Source organism: Schistocerca nitens, chromosome 1, assembly GCF_023898315.1.
Source record: "Schistocerca nitens isolate TAMUIC-IGC-003100 chromosome 1, iqSchNite1.1, whole genome shotgun sequence".
NCBI lineage: Eukaryota > Metazoa > Arthropoda > Insecta > Orthoptera > Acrididae > Schistocerca > Schistocerca nitens.
Genome location: NC_064614.1, coordinates 1,299,614,232 through 1,299,634,114, shown reverse-complemented (window position 1 = coordinate 1,299,634,114; position 19,883 = coordinate 1,299,614,232). Strand labels below are relative to the sequence as shown.

At 40.9% G+C, this 19,883-nt stretch overlaps 1 protein-coding gene across 9 annotated transcripts in view; it reads left to right on the top strand.

The window, feature by feature from the left end:
* LOC126202321 (uncharacterized) overlaps positions 1-19,883 on the top strand; it is a 179,980-nt gene that overhangs the window by 53,704 nt on the left and 106,393 nt on the right. For all 9 annotated transcript variants that reach the window (XR_007540190.1, XM_049936860.1, XM_049936858.1 and 6 more), the window contains exon 2: positions 2,103-2,191. Coding sequence is in view for 8 of the 9 variants with exons in the window: in XM_049936860.1 (XP_049792817.1) it covers positions 2,132-2,191 (60 nt within the window). In the remaining variant the exon portion in view is untranslated. The remainder of the gene's footprint in view (positions 1-2,102; positions 2,192-19,883) is intronic.

Below are 19,883 nucleotides of genomic sequence, written 5' to 3'. Positions count from 1 at the left end.
TTAAAATGTGAAAGGGAATCATCCTGTTTGAGCAAGTGCTGAATGGCTCATGTCTTAGAAATCAGATGCCTTCTCTCTCTCTCTTTTATTTTTTAAAATTTTTAAAATAAAAGATGAATATACTTCCCAGCTGCTTAGTGTGTGTGCTAAATAAACAAATTTTTAGTGTGTAACAGAAACATTCCTCAAACACATGACACTTTCCTGTGTAGTTCGTCCTTACTTGGTCCTGTGTACTTTTGTCCCATGGTGGAATGCTGCCTTATTGGTGAACACTAATCTCTCAGGAAATCGCCCAGCTTTTTACATATTCTGCTTTTCAGTTCAGAAGTAATATTTAGGCTTGAGTGAGTGAATAACTATAAAACTATGAGAGTCACAGGTCAAGACTATTGATTTAGAAGATAGTTGAACAGTTACCTCAAGTCATCAGTTAAATTGGGAAAAACATTGCATCTTTCTTCAGGACAATCCAGCGACATTACATAGCGTGTCAATCTATTGATTATTTAAAATTCTTGAGGCTTTCAGGGCCACTGATTGCATGTTATGTTTGTTTGACAGAGAAAAACATTTCATTAATGCTTCATTTCCTGTATGTAGCTGAATCTTCTCTTTGTTCCCATATGTCAAACAAAAAATGCATGGACAGCAATTTTACATCACCATGAGAAGCTCTTCGATCCTTCCACAGCCTTGTTTTCAATGTACATACATCAGAGCAGAAAATGTGGTTCAAATGCAGACAAAAGTGAATAACTTTCAAAGGCAAGAAGCTTGAGAAGAAACAAAATTATTTGTACAAAATATCTGCTTATTTCATTATTTTTGTAAAAACTTAAAAACCAGCCATTGTACATGTGTTATTGAATAATGACTGCTGTGAAAAATTTAATGATACAAATGAGAACACTAAAATGTTTTCCTTCCCTGGACCTTTCATCTATTTGGTAAATGCAGTACTTGGCCACTACAATGTGTAAAATGTTAGTTTTAGTACACCTGAAGCAAATCTTTCTTTCTCCTAATTACCATGTCTCAGTTTTGTGGTGAAAACTTACATTTAGGTTAATGCTACCACAGGCATATAACCTGCAGTACCTTTTTAATTATTATTAAAAACTACAGGGTAAACTACAGGCTTTGTAACTTTTCAGAGAATTTTATTTTTTGTAGCAGTGACATTATGAGATTAAAATACCGTTTCGAAGGCATAGTGTGATACAAAATGGATAGTGAATGCATAAGCACTCATGCTGCTGCATTGCAAGCAAAAGGAGGAAGAAGTCAGTTTCAGAAGCTGTTAAACAGTACATAGTCAAATGGTTGTAAATAAAAGGCCTGTTGAGCTGTGGGCTAGGCATTATCAAAGACCTGGCTTCAACTTTTTGAATTTGGTAACTGATGCAGAATTACAGCATTATGTGACATCACTGTGTCAGGTGGTGACAGTTCACAGTATTGCTGAGTGATTGAAGACATACTAAACTGTATTCAGCAGGCAACAAAAGTCACAGGGGCCCAACTGAACACTAACTGTGTAACTGATCATCTAACTATCACTTAGTAATTTTCCATTGACTCATGTACTCATAGTTTAAGATTTACGTTTCTGTTTTAAAATGTCCTTTACTTTCACCGTACTTTCTCAGAATATGACATTCAGAAGGTTTCAGTACCCAAAATTCCCCAATTTTGTGTGACTCATCCCAATTTCTCCTGCAAAGCTTGCAGCTCTTTAGTCCATATGCACACAGAGCTTTGTAAATCACCTCATTGGTAATAAATATGGAGTTGGCGAATTTCGTGTACTTTGTGTGTAGTTCTTTGTCATCAGTTGGAATTATACTTTTTACAGTTTCTGTGGTTGTAAGGAAGTCAGTTATTTTTCTAACACTCCTTAAACAAATATTCCTTGCATTAGGGAGTATTTTCACATCAAATTTGTCATACTCATCATCATGCACTGATGAATTGCTTGATTATGTCACAATACATGCTATTTTACATACAAATTTCATCTAAGTTTTGACTGTGAAGCAAGTTTAGAAGACTAGGCTCAAGTTGTTAACATACTCATGAAAATTTAATTTATTTTACAGGACCAAAGTTTAATGCTGTTAATTATAACATGCTAAGAGATTCAAGACTGTTTTCTACAGTGACGTTATTGAAGCATCTGGCACATCTTGTGAGTAATATTTGTTTACAACAAAAGATTTGCATGCAAAATTTTAATGATTTTTCCAATATTTTGTGAAATAATGAGTTGTGAGAAATATTATTAACTCCTTTATTTGTTAAAAGAGACATGAACTATGTCCGTTTTGGAATTTTACACCCCAGTATTAATAAACATACTGTTGCTTGTTATTTTTTGCAAATTGTAGTAACCTGTTTTCAAGTGATGTTCTTGTGGCCTTTGCAGTAACATTAGAAAAATAGATAAATAAATTGTCAGTTTTCGACATTTTCATCACCTAAAAACTCGAAGGAAGAACAGGAACAATAGTTAAAATCCACATATTGACGTATTACATGTCTTAAATATCTCCTGTGAGATAGAGCCAAGAAATGTAATTTTAAAAAAATATATATTTATGTTTTTAGAGAAGATGCATTGAATGGATGGGCAGCAGGGAGTAACATTAATAATTTTCACATCCATGGTCAGTTTTAAAGAACAATGAGAGGATGTTTTTGGACACATTTTGGATCCTTGAAAGATTGTTGCGCTGGAAGCTGTATGGTCTCTGAGTGGTAAGGAGACAGAGAAAAAGTTCTCTCTGGCTTAGATGAATGGAGAGGAGACACATGTTATGAATGCGGATTTTAAAGAGAGCCAGTTGGAAGCGTAAATAGGCAGTCCTTAGAGGAGATGAACAGGGAGATAATACCCAGAGACCAAAACCATGGTACGGAAATAAAAAGTATTGTAAATGGCAATGCAGCTTAGTTAAATTGAGTAATCACGAACGATTGGCGTGCAGACATAAGAAAGAAAAAATAAAGGGAGTTTGGAAAAGAAGGTAATGGCAAGTAATGTGTAAACGAAAAAGTGAGATGAGTGAGAAGGAAAATGGAGAGAGTTAAGGGAGACATTATGAGGACAATAATGTGTAATCTCGGCAAGGACTCTTAAGAAAATTTCTGATAGAAACTGCACCTGGAATACTTGTCCATCACTAAGACATTCTCTGCTACACAGACAGAAGTGAAAAGTGTTTCCCCATGAAGCAAGATTCCAGTACTTATCAAACTTTTGTGGAGATGTTCATTACATAATGGGTGTAAAAGACATAAATCATATAATGGACATTGAACTTCTAATACCATTCAGAAGTGATGTCCATCTGGGGATCGATTCCCTCAGGCACAAATTCACTCTTGTATTCATGGTGGCATTGAAGTAGATCAGTTGTCAAAATTTTACAATTGAATTCATTGAACACATTGCGCATTGCTCTCCTCATCTTGGTTTAGTTCAGCTTTTGTTTGTCAACTAGTTTTTAACTTTGCTTAAATTTGAGACAAATATCTCTTTCCTTTTGTACCCTTTTCTAACCCTTTTGAGCAGTCTTACAGCATGTTTTTTTATCACATTAGTGCTGTTCTTGCCTCAGTGTGTTTTGTTGTGTACATGCACTTTCTCCATCATCAAAAACACTGCTGTCTTCATCAGCTTCTGGTACATCACTTGCATTGGCATAGAGTTCATCATCACATGAATCACTAAGATCATTTTCTTCCAAAAATGCTAAATTTTCACAGTTCCTTCTTTGTGCGAGTCACATGCTGTTACTGAGATCACAGAATGTGCACTAAATGGTTGTAAGCTCAAATTGTGAGCTAAAATTCATGAATATACCATTAATGTCATCTGATGATTTGGTCGTGGTACCACTACAGAAAGCAGCAAGTTTCAGAAGATGTATCGATAGATCTGTAGCACTGTATCCATCGTTGTAGTGCAATAAAGGAAACTGCCAAGACAGCTGTAGTTATCATTGTAGGTGAATGGGTTAAAGTCTAATCATTGGTTTATGAATCAATGAATTTTTCCTAATAGTAACTGAAAATACATGAAGAAAATTGGCCATGAAAAGTAAATCCATTAGACTCACTTAGTTAGACATTGCATACTACAAAGTCCGGCAGAAAAACCTCCCCTTTAAGGAAAGCTAATAAAAACAAAACCAAATAAGGTAGAACAATTTTATTTATACTAAATAAAAGTACATATTATGCCATTTTAGAAAATACTCTTATGGTCTTACTTTTTAAATAAAACATCCCTTAAATGGCTTCCTGCACTGTCGACACACTGATTGAGTCTTTCCCTGAAGTTATTCATTACTCTTTGAGTCATTTCAGGTGGAATAGCTTCAACCTCTTGTGTAATTGCTTCTTTCAGGGCTCGTAAAGATTGTGGACGTTGTTCATAAACGTTTGCTTTTAAATAGCCCCAAAGAAAGAAATCACAGGGCGTTAAGTCCGGCGATCGTGGGGGCCAGCCAATGTCTCCACGCAACGAGATCACATGTCCAGGAAACATTTCCTTCACCAATGCCAGTGACTGCCGCGCTGTGTGGGCTGTAGCACCATCTTGCTGGAACCACACGTTCTCTATTTCACCAAAAAGCTCCCTTAGTTGCGGTTGGAGAAAGTCGCGGAGCATGGCACAATAGCGTTCACTGTTGACGGTTAAATTCCTGTCATTTTCTTCGAAAAAGTAAGGACCGATCACTCCGGAATTGTAAACAGCACACCATACTGTTACTTTAGGGCTATGAAGTGGTCGTTGATGAAGTTCTTGGGGATTGTGTTCACACCAGTACCTGCAATTTTGGCTGTTCACTGTTCCGGCAAGGTGAAAGTGTGCTTCATCAGAAAAAATCACAATATCGTTGGGACGAATGTTCCGAAGAAGGTCTTGGCACAAACTTACACGGACACCACAGTCTTGTTCACTCAGTTCCTGCGTAGTTACAATTTTGTAAGGATGCATTTTAAGATCTCGATGCAAGATTCTTCTCACACTTCGATCAGATATCCGTAATGCTGCCGCATGCTTTTTAGCGGATCGTCGAGGAGATTGTTGAACTGAAGCTCTAACTGCATCAACATTTCCGGGGCCTGTTGCAGTCCGTGGTCGTCCAGGTGGTTTCCTTTTTAATGCGGAACCTGTCTCACAAAAGTTAGCAACCCAAGAATAAATTGTTTTCTTATCGGGAACAGGGTCCCGTCGTCCGAGCGCAAAGCGAACGCGAAAAGCACGTTGAGTATTAATAGGCGATTCGCCATTTTGAATAAAATCTTCCACTACGAAGGCACGATGTTCACCAGACCACGCCATGGCGTACACTGAAAACGGCACGTAGGCAGCTACTTAACGACGCGCCCTCCACCACTCTGCTCCTTCTACTGTCCGCTGCACGTTACTTTGTAATCGGGGAGTTTTTTATGCCGGACCCTGTATAACAGCACTCACCATGTTAAATCAACTTGTACTGCCCCCCTTTGACAGTGACACTTCTCTCATGGTAAACTTCTCTCATGGATCTTAATTTTCCTTTTGGGTCAATGGATCTCTCGGTGTAGACCTCTCTTTTCCAGAATTTTGTAGTGAAAGCATCAAGGAATGATTACCTCAATTGGTTGAAAATTATGTTGTGTCAAGCAGGAAACAATATTGTGCTGTCTCCACAGCTACGTGCTTCAGTTCTTAAAAGCAGGGTCTGAGTCCTCACAGAAATTATTTAGCAGAGAGTCATCAACTTCACCCCTCATCTTTTGCTCATGGGTTCTAAGTGGTATAGTAAGTAGTCTCTGCTTTATTCTGGTCCTCTTCGCTGTTTGTTACTAGTGCTGTTGCCCCAGACAGCTGTTGTGAAAGCAGCTTTCCCCAGTTTGCAGAGGTGGTAAAGATCAATGAGCAGTTGGGATTTTAATAATGATTACGAGGTGTGGCTAGAAAAAAACCGGACTAGTACTGGTGAAACAATAAAACGAATGCAATAAGGCTGAAAGTCGCGTGGCCTGTCACGTGACTCTCGCTCCGCCTACTGCTCGAGTTTCATCTGCCTCCTGCTCTCAGTCTGCCCGTGGCGTCTGTTTTAAGTAGTTGACGTTTTGTCTGTGCGTCGGAAAATGTTGAGTGTACAGAAAGAACAGCGTGTTAACATCAAATTTTGTTTCAAACTAGGAAAATCTGCAAGTTAAACGTTTGTAATGTTACAACAAGTGTACGGCGATGATTGTTTATCGCGAACACAAGTGTCTGAGTGGTTTAAACGATTTAAAGATGGCCGCGAAGACACCAGTGATGACACTCGCACTGGCAGACCATTGTCAGCAAAAACTGGTGCAAACATTGAAAAAATCGGTAAACTTGTTCGACAAGATCGCCGTTTAACAATCAGAGCAGTGTCTGAGTTAACAGGAGTTGACAAGGATTACTGATTTACCGATTTTTTCAATGTTTGCATCAGTTTTTGCTGACAATGGTCTGCCAGTGCGAGTGTCATCACTGGTGTCTTTGCGGCCATCTTTAAATCATTTAAACCACTCAAACACTTGTGTTCGCGATAAACAATCATCGCCGTACACTTGTTGTAACATTACAAACGTTTCACTTGCAGATTTTCCTAGTTTGAAACAAAATTTGATGTTAACACGCTGTTCTTTCTGTACACTCAACATTTTCCGACGCACAGACAAAACGTCAACTACTTAAAACAGACGCCACGGGCAGACTGAGTGCAGGAGGCAGATGAAACTCGAGCAGTAGGCGGAGCGAGAGTCATGTGACAGGCCACGCGACTTTCAGCCTTATTGCATTCATTTTATTGTTTCACCAGTACTAGTCCGGTTTTTTTCTAGCCACACCTCGTATGTATTTAGTCCACAATGTAAGGCATTGGAAATATTTCTATTTGGAGGGGATCTTTGAATGATATGGAGACTGAGGGAGATAAGGGGGACAGGTCATAAAAAAAGGAAAGAATAGCAGGTTTAAAAGAGAAAATAGATGTATCCAGCAGTTATACGTTCAAAATATGTAGCTGAGGGCAAGCATTAGTAACGTAAAATATTACTAAAGAAGAGTACATGAATAGGAAAACTTACCTAAAGTACACAGGAACTACACAATTCTAAGCAAATTTACACGAGCTATAAAAACACTGGTGATCTGCTATATGGAGAATGTTGGCAGAAATTCACTTAACCGAGAGAGTAGTGAACCATGAGAAACAGATTAAGAGGGCAAAGGGGCAGTCATGATGGAATCTTACCACGCTACTGGTGCTGTTCGTCTGTGGCCATAGCGTGACATGTCACACTAACCGTGCAAATGAAGCGGCGTGTGTACTTGAGATACATTGCCGAATTCTAGTCAAATTAAATTGCTACTAAATGGATGATGGCAACTGCCTATAGAAGAACACATCTGTGGTAGGGATGAGGCTGCATCTGTTGGCCAGCATCAGAGCAGCAGTTGAACAGGGGCTGAGGTGGTGGGGCCCGACCTTCTATGGCTTTGTGGCTTCGCATGTGCCTCCCTCCAGTCAGGTCCTGACTCAAAACAATAGGGTTGTTGCCAGCTTATATGGAAGGGCAAGTGCCAAAGCCTGCATGCTGTATGTAGGTAACTAGTCACATCTTTAGGCAGCAGAAGTTAGACATTCTGGCTTATTCCCCAGTCAGAAAAGTGGTCCACTGTGTTCCTACGCTGCCATAGGAGAAAGAAGGAAGCATTTAAAAATTGAAGAATTTTTAATGATTGCCTCCATTTTGAGTAAATTAATGACATCTTAAGCTTATAAAATTCTTTAATAATCCAGATTGCAATATTTTGACAATCATTGATTGCTGGTTTTGGGTGAGCAGTCAGCTGTCTTCAGATCTGAAATGTTACAGAAAACTGCACATAAAGGGGAAAATAGTGTAAAGCACATTGTCAAATTTAACAAGAGGTAAATGAAGGCAAATACATATCGGTTAATAAAATCATTGCACTGTCTATAATCACTAGTTCAGATGAGGACACATTGCCATCAAAATAATTCATTTTGTGCATGAAAGCGAGCCACAGGAAAAGTTTCGCACATTATGAATTGATGAAACATTATACAAGTAGTACCTAAAAGATTTAACTACTCCAAGTAATAATATAAATGACATAATATGCCATTACGCAACCTTAAGAAAACAACCCTTGCTTATTCAGATACGTAAGAACGTTGAAACTACTGTACAGTAACATTGTACCACCTAATAACATTCAGAACAATGGACAGACTTGCAACTGTAACACTGAACCGTCAATAACAGTGATGTGTGCCCAATTCAGATGTGTTCTGGCTCACAGGAAATCTACATGTCGATAGGTGGCACTGTGGTAAACATATTTTAAATAGTGCATATTATGTTTATAATACAAATATTAAGTGATATTAAGTGGAGTATAGTAATTACAGATAAAACTAGAAAACAGATAACTTCTTAACTGAAATAGTGAAGAACTTAAAGGTATTATGCACTCATTTTATATGAAGACCAAGATGCTGGTAGATGGCACACAAGTTTATATAACTGAGAGTCTAAATGAAGTTTTGTGATGATATTATTTATAGACAATTTCCTACTGAACATAAAATCTGAACAGCGAACTGCTCCATTAATAACAAAAAATAGAAAAACATAAAATGATTTAAAGTAAAGAGTGATCCTTACTGTATGATGTTAATACTAAGGAAAATGGAATAAAAGACATGGGAGATGTGTAAGCATGTATATAACAAACACAGACATCCAACAATGGAAAATCCTGGAAGGAATGTAACAATATAACGAAAAGGATAGTTGCTACTCACCATATAGTGGAGATGCTGAGTCACAGACAGGTACAACAGAAAGACTGTAGGAGAGTTAGCTTTCGGCAAACAAGGCCTTTGTCAAAAGTGGACAACATACACACACGCACACACTCACGCAAATGTAACTTCCACACACATGACCACAGTTTCTGGTAGCTAAAGCCAGACTCAAGAGTCTGGCTCTAGCTGCCAGAGACTGATCATGTGTGTGTGAGTTGCATTTGCGTAAGTGCGTGCGTGTGTGTGTGTGTGTGTGTGTGTGTGTGTGTGTGTGTGTACATTTTCTGCTTTTGACAGTGGTCTTGTTGGCCGAAACCTAACTGTCCAACTGTCTTTTTGTTGTGCCTTCCTGCTACTCAGGATCTCCGCTATCCTTTTCATTATATTATGAAATACAGACATCCATACAACAAACAATGTTCAATCAATGGACAATTTGTAGCACAGAGTCTAGCTATGTCTTACATAGTGTATTCAATAGGTAATCCTTAGTACATAGTCTAAGTATGCCGTACACAACACGTATCCATCTGCTTAACCTAATTGATTCAGTAAATCATATAAAATCAGTGAATGAATGTTTGAATAAAAATCATTACATCCTTATAACATTGAAAATCAGTGAATGTTATAATACATCTGTAGATTTAGGATGAAAATGGCCACAACCAAAATCCTTTTTCATAGTTTGGTTTCTTATTATTTTAGGAATAATTATAATAATGCCTCTTTTTTCTTGGAATTTTTATTAGTGGGTTAAATCGTAATTCAGTGTTTAAGGAGGTATATAAAAAAATGTTATGTTAAAATAAATCAGTACACCGGTCAGTTGTTCATTATCAAAGGGTCTTGAATTTGTAATCAGATAGCATGATTTTTTGTTATTACTATATCTTTGTTTTTTGTCTGAGGGCTAAGGTGGGTGCACAAGTGCACGTGCCAATATTTGACACAACAAACTGTAAAACAGATCACAAAAATGTCAAATCACCAAAAAGTAATGACTCTTCTGGCTGTGATGGTACCTCAGCCATATTACTAAAATCTTGGACTGACTTGGCAGCAGTCCCTCCTGAGTAACCTTTGTAATTGGTCAAGGTGTATTTTGGAAAAGACTTCATTATGTGGTAAAAACACTCTTATAAAAATGGAGAAAATAATTGATTTCTAATTATAGACTCATCTCCATCCTTCTACATCTACATCTATATCTATACTCTGCAAAGCACTGTGAAGGGCATGGCAAAGGGTACATCCCAGTGTTTGTTCCTGTTCCATTCACGTATTGACTCCGGGAAGAATGATTGTTTGAATGCTTCTTTGCATGCTGTAATTATTCTAATCTTATCCTCATGATTCGTATGTGAATGATACATAGGGGGTTGTAGTATATTTCTGCAGCTATCTTTTAAAGCTGATTCTTCAAATATTTGTTTTGTAAAAGAAATTGCCTTTTCTTTTTGCACTGTAATTTATTTCTTTCAGACATGTTTCACCCTTTTTTATTCTAAGGCGTTTACAGTGGGATAATTTGTTGACATCTGCATCTTCTCTCATCTGGTCTGGAGATTGTACTGCCTCCTCATTTCCAAACTGTAAGCACATTTTTATATTTCAAATTTTTTACTTCACACTGTTCACCATGATTGTTTTTATTTTTGTGGTGTTCACTATGTTTCCTTATAAGAAAAGATAACTATTGGCAAAAGAGTAATAGTGCACCACAAAAATAAGGGTAAACATCGTGATTAATGTGAAGGAAAAAGTTCGAAATATAAAAATGTGCTTATGTTTCGGAAATGATGATGTAGTGCGACCTCTGGACTAGATGAGAGGAAACACAGATGCCAACAGACTATTCCACTGAAAGATGTCTTAGAGTAAAAAAAGGCAAAACACCTGGGAGAAATAAATTACAGTGCGGCAAGAAAAGGTAGTTTTTATTTAGAAAACAAATATTTCTGTGCTTGCTGTGGAGGATGACCATGCAAACAAACTTGTGATTCTTAAAACTTTGTTAGCAGACTTTCTTGGAATCTTCAAGAGTCTACCAGTTCATTTTCTTCAGTATCTGTATGACACTGTCCCAGGGATCAAACAAACCTGTGATCATTCGTGCTGCCATTCTCTGCATACATTCAGTATTCGCTGTCAGTCCTATTTGATACAGGTGCTACACACTTGACCAATAGTCTAGGACTGGTAGCACGAGTGATTTGTGATCAATCTTCTTTGTAGACTGATTGTACTTCCCTTGTATTACACCAATAAACCAAAGTCTACCACCTGCTCTACCCAAAACTGAGTCTCTGCGATCATTCCAATTCATATCCTTAAAAAATGTTACACCCAGGTGTTTGTATGTGTTAGCTGTTTCCTGTTGTAATTAGGTATAGGTACAACATGACCCATAGACTGAACACAACTTTATTCCACGGAAGCGTTAAATAGCACTGTCGCTAACGTGGCCTTGTGAAAGTACGCGCACGCATCACTGGTTGCTTCTTTCTTAGGGAGATCATGGATTCGTGAGACATCCATGCTGTCCTCCTCGTCTGTTGGGCTCTGGCTAAGGTGTCACACTGCAATGGAAGTGTACGGTCTGAAGGGCTTCGAGCTCAGATACATTCTGCTCCCACTTTACCATATCAGACCATAAGGCAACAACAGGGCTTTTTCCATATCAACCTTGGACATTGGCTCTGGTGACAGTGCTCATGGTACTGATGATACTGACGGAGTCCCTGATGATGGTGTCAGAAGCAATAGAGGAACTGCTGGTTCGGCTACCGAGGATGGATGCTGCCCGCGCTGAAGTGGAGAACCAGCAGCAGCAGCTGATGTGATGCCCGATGTGGATGGACTCGGAGGTGGTGGTGTGAGATCAGGGGGCGCCCGGGCAAAGCTGATCATGGTGCCATGAGCAGAGGCCGTCCTTCATGCAGTTGTTGCAGAGATGCCAACCCCGGTATCTGGCTGGCTGGGTGATAAAGTTGATGTTAAAGCACAAGAATTGACAATGGCTATATGTGGAGCAATGGAGGCATTGATACCTGTCAGCAGAGGTCATTCTAAAGGTGTACCTTGCATCTAGACTGAGACGCTGTAGAAATTAAGATGTGAAACACAAGAAGAACCAAGAAGCTATAGCAGAGCAGCATGACCCAAGCAGAAAGAGTCCAAAGATTGCATAGATACAGGTATGTTAAACAATGTTTTAAGGAAGAGGTCTGGAAAACAAAAATGGAACGATGGAAGCAATATGTGGAGGTTAACTTAGAAACCGATCCCTGGGTGTATCATATAAAATAGTCGGTGAGAAAATACAATCACCGACAGTTTTATCCACACTTAGAAGGAATGATGGGATGGTAACTGAAAGTTGGTCACAGTCAGCTCTCATGCTAATGGAAACACTACTTCCTGGTGATGGAGAAGAAGGCGAGGCAGATGATCAGCGTAGGTTACGGAAAATGCTATGGGAAGATGATACACACAATAAACTTGTCTCCAAGACTGGACAGGATCTGTGCGGAAGTAATAAAAAACCTATGTGAACCTACCCTACCCTCCAAAGACTCCCTCCCATCACCACACAAAATCCAGAACCTAAACAGACCCGCAACACAGTCATGAACTTTTCCTCCAGAAGCCTTAGCCTCACAGAAATATCAGTCCTTTCCAAGGCCTCACCTTTTGCCCCAGTCTCTAATTCAATCATGCGGACTCGTTAAAGACCTTCTCTCCTTCTCCTAGTCACTACAGTGGAAACCCTTTTTTTGCCACCAACCCTACCAATAAAACTCAACCACAGACATTACTGAACCTTGGCTAACCCAGTTCACACCTCCACCCAACCGTGATCGTGAAACCCCCCCCCCCCCCCCTCCCGTTTAATTCCAGAATTTCTTAATCTTGAACCTTGCCTCACCATCATTCCCCAAATCCCTAAACATGCAAACTAAGCCTACATATGGGGAAAGAACCACAGTCCACCATCTAAAAACTGATCCTGACCTTATAGTCGTACCAGCAGACAAAGGCTCCACCAGTGCTATTTTGAACTGCAAGGATTACCTGGCGGACGGACTGCACCAGCTGTCAGATACTTCCACCAACAAACCTTGCCATAGTGATCCAATTCCAGTAATCCAGCAGGATCTCCAGTCACTACTCAAATCCTTAGGCCCCTTCCCGGAACCTCTCCCTGGAGTTCATCTCTCTCCTCACCTCTACCATTCACTGCACTCCTGCCTTCTACATGCTTCCTAAAGTCTATAAACATAACCACCCAGCACACCTCATTGTGGCTGGTTACTGTGCCCCCACAGAGAGAATCTCTGCTCTTATAGACCAACACCGTCAAACTATTATCCAGAACCTACTCTCTTATATAAAAGGTAACAACCATTTCCGCCACCAATTCTCCACAGGTCCTGTACCTTCACCACACGGTGCCCTGCTCATCACTATTGATGCCACCTCCCTGTACACTAATATTCCTAATGCCCGTGGCCTTACTGCTATTGAACACCACCTTTCCCAATGCCTGATGGATTCCAAACTAACAACCTCCTTCCTATTCACCATGACCAACTATACTGTCATCCATAATTACTTCTCCTTTGAAGGTATTACATACAAACAAATCTGAGGTATGGCTATGGGCACCCACATGGCACCATCCTATGATCAACCTATTCATGGACCATCTAGAGGAATCTTTCCTAAAAACGTATGATCCTAAACCCCTCACCTGGTTCAGATTCATTGATGACATCCTCCAGAACCTCAACAACTTCTCCCACATTGCTTCACCTGGTCCTACTCAACCCAACAAGCTACCTTCCTAGATGTTGACCTCCACCTCAAAGATGGCTACATCAGTACCTCCATCCATGTCAGATCTACTAACCACCAGCAATACCTCCACTTTGACAGCTGCCGCCCATTCTATACCAAGAAGTCCCTTCCGTACAGCCTAGCCACCCGTGGTCGTCGCATCTGCAGTGACGAGCAGTCCCTCTCTAAAAATACCGAGGGTCTCACTGAAGCTTTCACTGACCGTAATTATCCTCCCATCCTTGTACAAAAACAAATCTCCCGTGCCTTATCTTTCCAGTCTCCCGACACCTCCCAAAGTCCCACCGTCTGGCCACAGAGGAGCATTCCCCTCGTAACTCAGTACCCTCCGGGACTGGAGCAACTGAATTACATTCTCCGCCAGGGTTTTGATTACCTGTCGTCATAACCTGAAATGAGAAATTTTCTGCGCACTATCCTTCCCATCCCTTCCACAGTGGTATTCCACCATCCACCGAACCTACACGATATACACGTCCATCCTGCTCTCAATCCCTTACCTCATGGCTCATAACCCTGTAATAGATTTAGATGCAAGACCTGCCCCATACATCCTCCCATCATCACCTACTCCAGCCCCATCACTAACATCTCCTATCCCATCAAAGGCAGGGCTACCTGTGAAAGTAGTCATGTGATCTACAGGCCAAGCTGCAACCATTGTGCTGCATTCTATGTAGGCATGACAATCAATAATCTGTCTTTCCGCATGAATGGCCACCATCAAACTGTACCCAAGAAACAAGTGGAAGCCTTCACTGACCATAATTATCCTCACAACCTTGTACAAAAACAAATTTCCCGTGCCTTATCTTTCCAATCTCCCACTACCTGCCAAAGTCCCACCGTCTGGCCACAGAGGAGCATTCGCCTCGTAACTCAGTATCACCCAGGACTGGAGCAACTGAATTAAATTCTCCGCCACGGTTTCAATTACCTCTCGTTGTGCCCTGAAATGAGAAATGTTGTGCCCACTATCCATCCCATCCCTCCCACAGTGATATTACACTGTCCACTGAACCTAGACAATATACTCATCCATCCTTAAACAACCCCTGCTCCCAATCCCTTATCTCATGGCTCATAACCCTGTAATAGACTTAGATGCAAGACCTGTCCCTTACAACCTCCCATCATCACCTACTCCAGTCCCATCACTAACATCTCCTATCCCATCAAAAGCAAGGCTATCTGTGAAAGCAGTCATGTGATCTACGAGCTAAGCTGCAACCACTGTGCTGCATTCTATGTAGGCATGACAACCAATAAGCTGTCTATCCACATGAATGGCCACTGACAAATTGTGGCCAAGAAAAAAGTGGACACCCTGTTGCTGAACACGCAGCCAAACATGGTATCCTTCTTTTCAATCACTGCTTCACAGCCTGTGCCATATGGATCCTTCCCACCAACACTAGTGTTTCTGAATCGCGCAGGTGGGAACTTTCCCTGCAATACATCCTACGTTCCGATAACCCTCCTCGCCTCAACCTTTGTTAGTCACTGTCCTCACCCATCCAGCCCTTTCCCTGTTCCCATTCCAGCACTACACAGCCATTATTCCACCACTGCACCCAGTCTTTTTATTTCTCTCCTTTTCAGCTACTAACCCCCCCCCCCCCCCTGTCCCCAACTTTCCCCTGCTCTCCACCTAACCGGCAGGACTTCACTGTCTGCCACCCCCACCATACTATCTCTCCCCCTCTTCGCCCCAGCCTCCTCCTTACCCCCACTTAATCACCAGTCCCATCATGCACTGGTGCTGCTGCATGGTTTCAGTTGCCTGAGACTGCAGTTGTGTGTGTGTGTGGGGGGGGGGGGGGGCACGTGCCGGTGTGTGTCTGTCTGTCTCTATTGTTGATGAAGGCCTTAATGGCTGAAAGCTTTAATTGTGAGAGTCTTTTTGTTGTGCCTATCTGCAACTCGGCATTTCCGCTACATGGTGAGTAGCAACTTTCCTTCTCATAATATTGACCAGTTAGATAGTTACTTGTGCAAACAGTACTTTGAGTGTTGCATGCAAGGAACGGTCCCTGCACCCTGGAAGAGGACTGAAGTGGTTATTTTAGTAAAGGGCAAGACCAGGATCCGATGATACCCAAAATGCTACAGACCAATTTGTCTTTTTTGAACATTCTCGGCAATATATCTGAGAAACTATTATGCAGAAGATTACGAGATCACAGACTGCTACATGGGATGGACCCTCACCAGTGTGGGTTTAGAAGAGGCAAGTCAGCTAAAGACGCAATAAATTAGGCCATTACACTAGTGGCAGATACTCATTCTATGTACGCTGTTGTGATGTTAATTGATATTACTGGCACTTTCGATAACTTATGGTGGCCATCTTTCTTTGGTCCCTTTAGTGATTGGGAGTGTCCAGAAGTGCTGTACAACTGCCTAAGGGATTATTGCCATGGCTGACAATGCTTCTGTAACATGCCCAGGAAATAAAGTAACAAAGACAGTAACAAAAGGCTGCCCGCAGGGATTAACGTGTGGAGCTTTGGGATGTAGCACTGGAGCCCATACTACAGAAGTTATATGACAGCAGAGTCATGGCATTTGCAGATGATGTGTTCATTGTATATGGTGATTCCAGAAATATTATAGAAGACAAATGTAATGCCGCACTCCACGAACTTCAGGGCTGTTGTCAAAGTGTATAACTGTCACTAGTACCTAACAAAACAATATACCTCCTGCTGAAAGGGAACCTAATAAGAAACCCTAAAATAAAATTAAATGATGTAATGATTAGGAGAAGCGCAGTAACGAGGTATCTGGGGATATTTGTGGACTGAAATTGTGACTTTGCACATCACGTAGAGGAAGCAGGCAAAAAGCTACAAACATGATGAATAAAATTATAACCATTGCAAATAGGCAATGTCAGCTTCCCATGAAAACAATCCCACGAAAACTATCGGAGCATTCCACCAATCTATATTAGCATCAGTTGTAGGATTTGGTGTGAGCGTTTGGGATCATAGACTGCAAATAGTGATGCCAGCCTCATTACTGAAAAGAGTTCAATGAGTGGTGTTACTAGGATTAATGGGTGTCTACTGCACTACTCCGAATGATGCTTTTAGTAATTCTAGGAATATGAGATCAGGAAAAATGGATCCTTTTACTGGTTAAAGAAAGGCAATCAAATGGAAGTACAAAGGGTGCTTGTAACTGAGGACAATTCGAAAAAGGCAATAAAAGATTTCGTGTTACATCTGTGGCAAAATGAATGGAACACTACAGTCATATGCAGGAGGACATCTCTCTAACATCAGGGAGGGATTAAAAATGAGATTTTTTAACCTATCAATTGGATTTATACATTATCTGATGGCCTTGGCCAGTATGCTATGTATCTATGCAAAATCAGAAAACACATGAATGATAGCTGCACCTTTCGCAGTTTGGGCACTCCGTAGCACACATTGTGGGACTGCACACACTATGAAAATGCTGTGATTACTGGACGTCAGTCGTGAAAGATGCTGGATCCCAAAGCAGCACTTAGGGACGAGTCGACGTGGTGCATCTTGGATGATACTGCCATCATGCAACCATCCAGCCTAGACAACATACTGTGTAAATGGAAAGGAGATAACTGAGGTTGGCGAACGCCAAATTAAATACTGTCCCAAGAATCTACATTGTGTTGGTGCAATTCATCACAGAAGCGTGGACTTTAAGATGTAACAGTGATGTGTGGAATTACTTGCTACAGTGGAAAGCTGCTGACATGCTGCCTGATGCCCAAGGAGTCCAGCAGACAATAGCTGTTGACTGGGGTACTATGAGGGTGGATCCAGTAGGGGAAACAACCATCTGCAAGTTAAATGCACCAAAAGAAATGAACAAACAGAGAACAAATTCTGTAGTGCTTGTAGTAGATTAGTAATTGGGTAGATGGTTAAAGATTTATATATAGTTTTGTGGTAGTAAGTATCAGAAATAAATAGGGAATACATTATTTGTTACTATCCGAGGAAATGTGATTTGTATGGCGTATTTCAGCATTTCAGATAAAAGGCTGTAATTATGAAGAATAAATAAGAAAAATACAAATCTGGTGATGACAGCTGGAATCCATTTAGGGTAATGTCCAAAACCACACACCAAGACAGCATGTAGTCGTGTCCTCTGGCTGGTGTCCGTGGAGTAGCTCTGCAGGGCTCTTCTCACTGAATAGCATGGAACATTATGAGGAGAGAAACCAATCTAAGGTAGGGTCAGAGGAAGAGCTGGCAACATATTTTTTCATCTGAGTTTTGAATGTTCACATTAGGCATTCCGCCTCACTATTAGATTGTAGAGGGAATGGCAGGGCGAGAATGTAAAGGATACCACTGGAATCGCAAACTCTTGTGATGAAAATTGTGGACCATTATTGGACACTAGCATTGGGGCAAGCCTTCGAGTGAAAAAATTTTGGTCAAAGCTACGACAGTGGCAGTTGTGGATATGGAAACACAACAAACAACATGCGGAAAATGAGAATATGTCTCAACGCCCAGCAGTAAGTGTTCAGAAAGGGGCCAGAAAAAATCCACATTTATACGGTTTCATGCATGCTACGGCATCGGCCAAGGAGACAGTGATGCCTAGGGACCTGTTTGGTGCATTGTACACTGTGAACAGAAGGCAACCAAGTGGGTAATGTCACCGTCCAAGCTAGGTCAAAACACCTGTAGGTTGGTCAATGCTTTTGTGTATGGTCAGCATGTAATAACCGGAGAACCTCCAAATGAAGCACTGATAAGATCACTATCAGATGGGCCATGTGATGTGTGTCTAAAAGCAGAACACCATGGGCGGGGTTGGAGGGACGAGAAGGTGGTGAATTTGGCCAACCAAGTCTTATGAATATTACAATCTTCTGAAAAATGGGTTCTGAAGCTACGATCCATGTGCTAGTTACAGGAAAACGACCAACAGGCTGCTGTGTGGTGACATCTGTGTGGAATCCTGATCAAATCCTGGGCGCGGACCGGCCAGTAGGAGGGACAAAGCATCACTATTTGCATGTTGATTTGTTGAATGAAGTGAGTGGAAAAGAGCCCAACTTCGAACGTGGTGTGCTGCTTTATCTGATAATGATGCAGAAGGACTGAATATAAGGAAGCCAATGGTTTGTGGTCGGTGACCAGGTGGAATTTGGTGCCATAGAGAAGAGCATGGAATTTTTTCACAGCAAATGTGGTTGCCAAAGCTTCCTTTCCTGTCTGAGAGTACCTAGTTTGAACAGGAGTCAGCGTTTTTGAGGCATAGGCATTAGGCTGCTTGGACTCAATCGGTATAACTACGAGCCAGTACTGCCCCCAACCCGTACTGTGAATCATCCATTGCAAGGACCAAATGGAGGCCTCGTTGTTATATCATTAAGCAGGGCACAGACTCCAACAGGGTTTTAAGGGTAGAAAATGCTGTTTCACTAGCCGGTGACCAGTAAAACTGAGTCTCTTTGCACAGCAACGCATGTAATGGCTGTGCGTTTGGTAGTAGGTGACTTTGCCTATAAAAATGTGAAGTTCTTTGACTGACGTAGCGCGTGGAAGTGAAACAGTAGCAGAAACATGTTTGAGACCATCGCAAGAAATTTCAAACCCAAGAAAAACAGAGAGGGTTGAAACAATTGACATTTTTATAAATTATGCTTGACATTTTTATAAATTGTGCTTCAACTCAGCCTTTTGGAGGACAGAGAAAAAGAGTATGGTGAGTTTGTAAATGTTCCTGGGAGGACAGAAAAAAAAGAGTATGGAGATTTTGTGAATTTTCCCCAGTGGAGGCACCGGAAAGTAAAGGGAGTGTGTAAATAGGCATCCAACAAGTCAGTTTTTGAGAAATATTGACCACCTGATAACTTTGCAAAGAGTTCATCTGGGCACTGTATTGTGTATGAATCGACTATAGATTGTGCGTTCACAGAAACTTTAAAACCACGGCAGAGACATAACTGCCCCGACAGTGTCTTTACTAAGGGGGTAGATCATTCACTTGATGCAGTAGGCCAAACAACACCAGATTCTGTGAGGTGATCTAATTCATCTTTAACTTGTTCTCTGAGTGCCACTGGAACTGGATGGGCCTGGAAAAAACAAGGCCAAGTAGAAGGTTTCATGGTAATGTGTG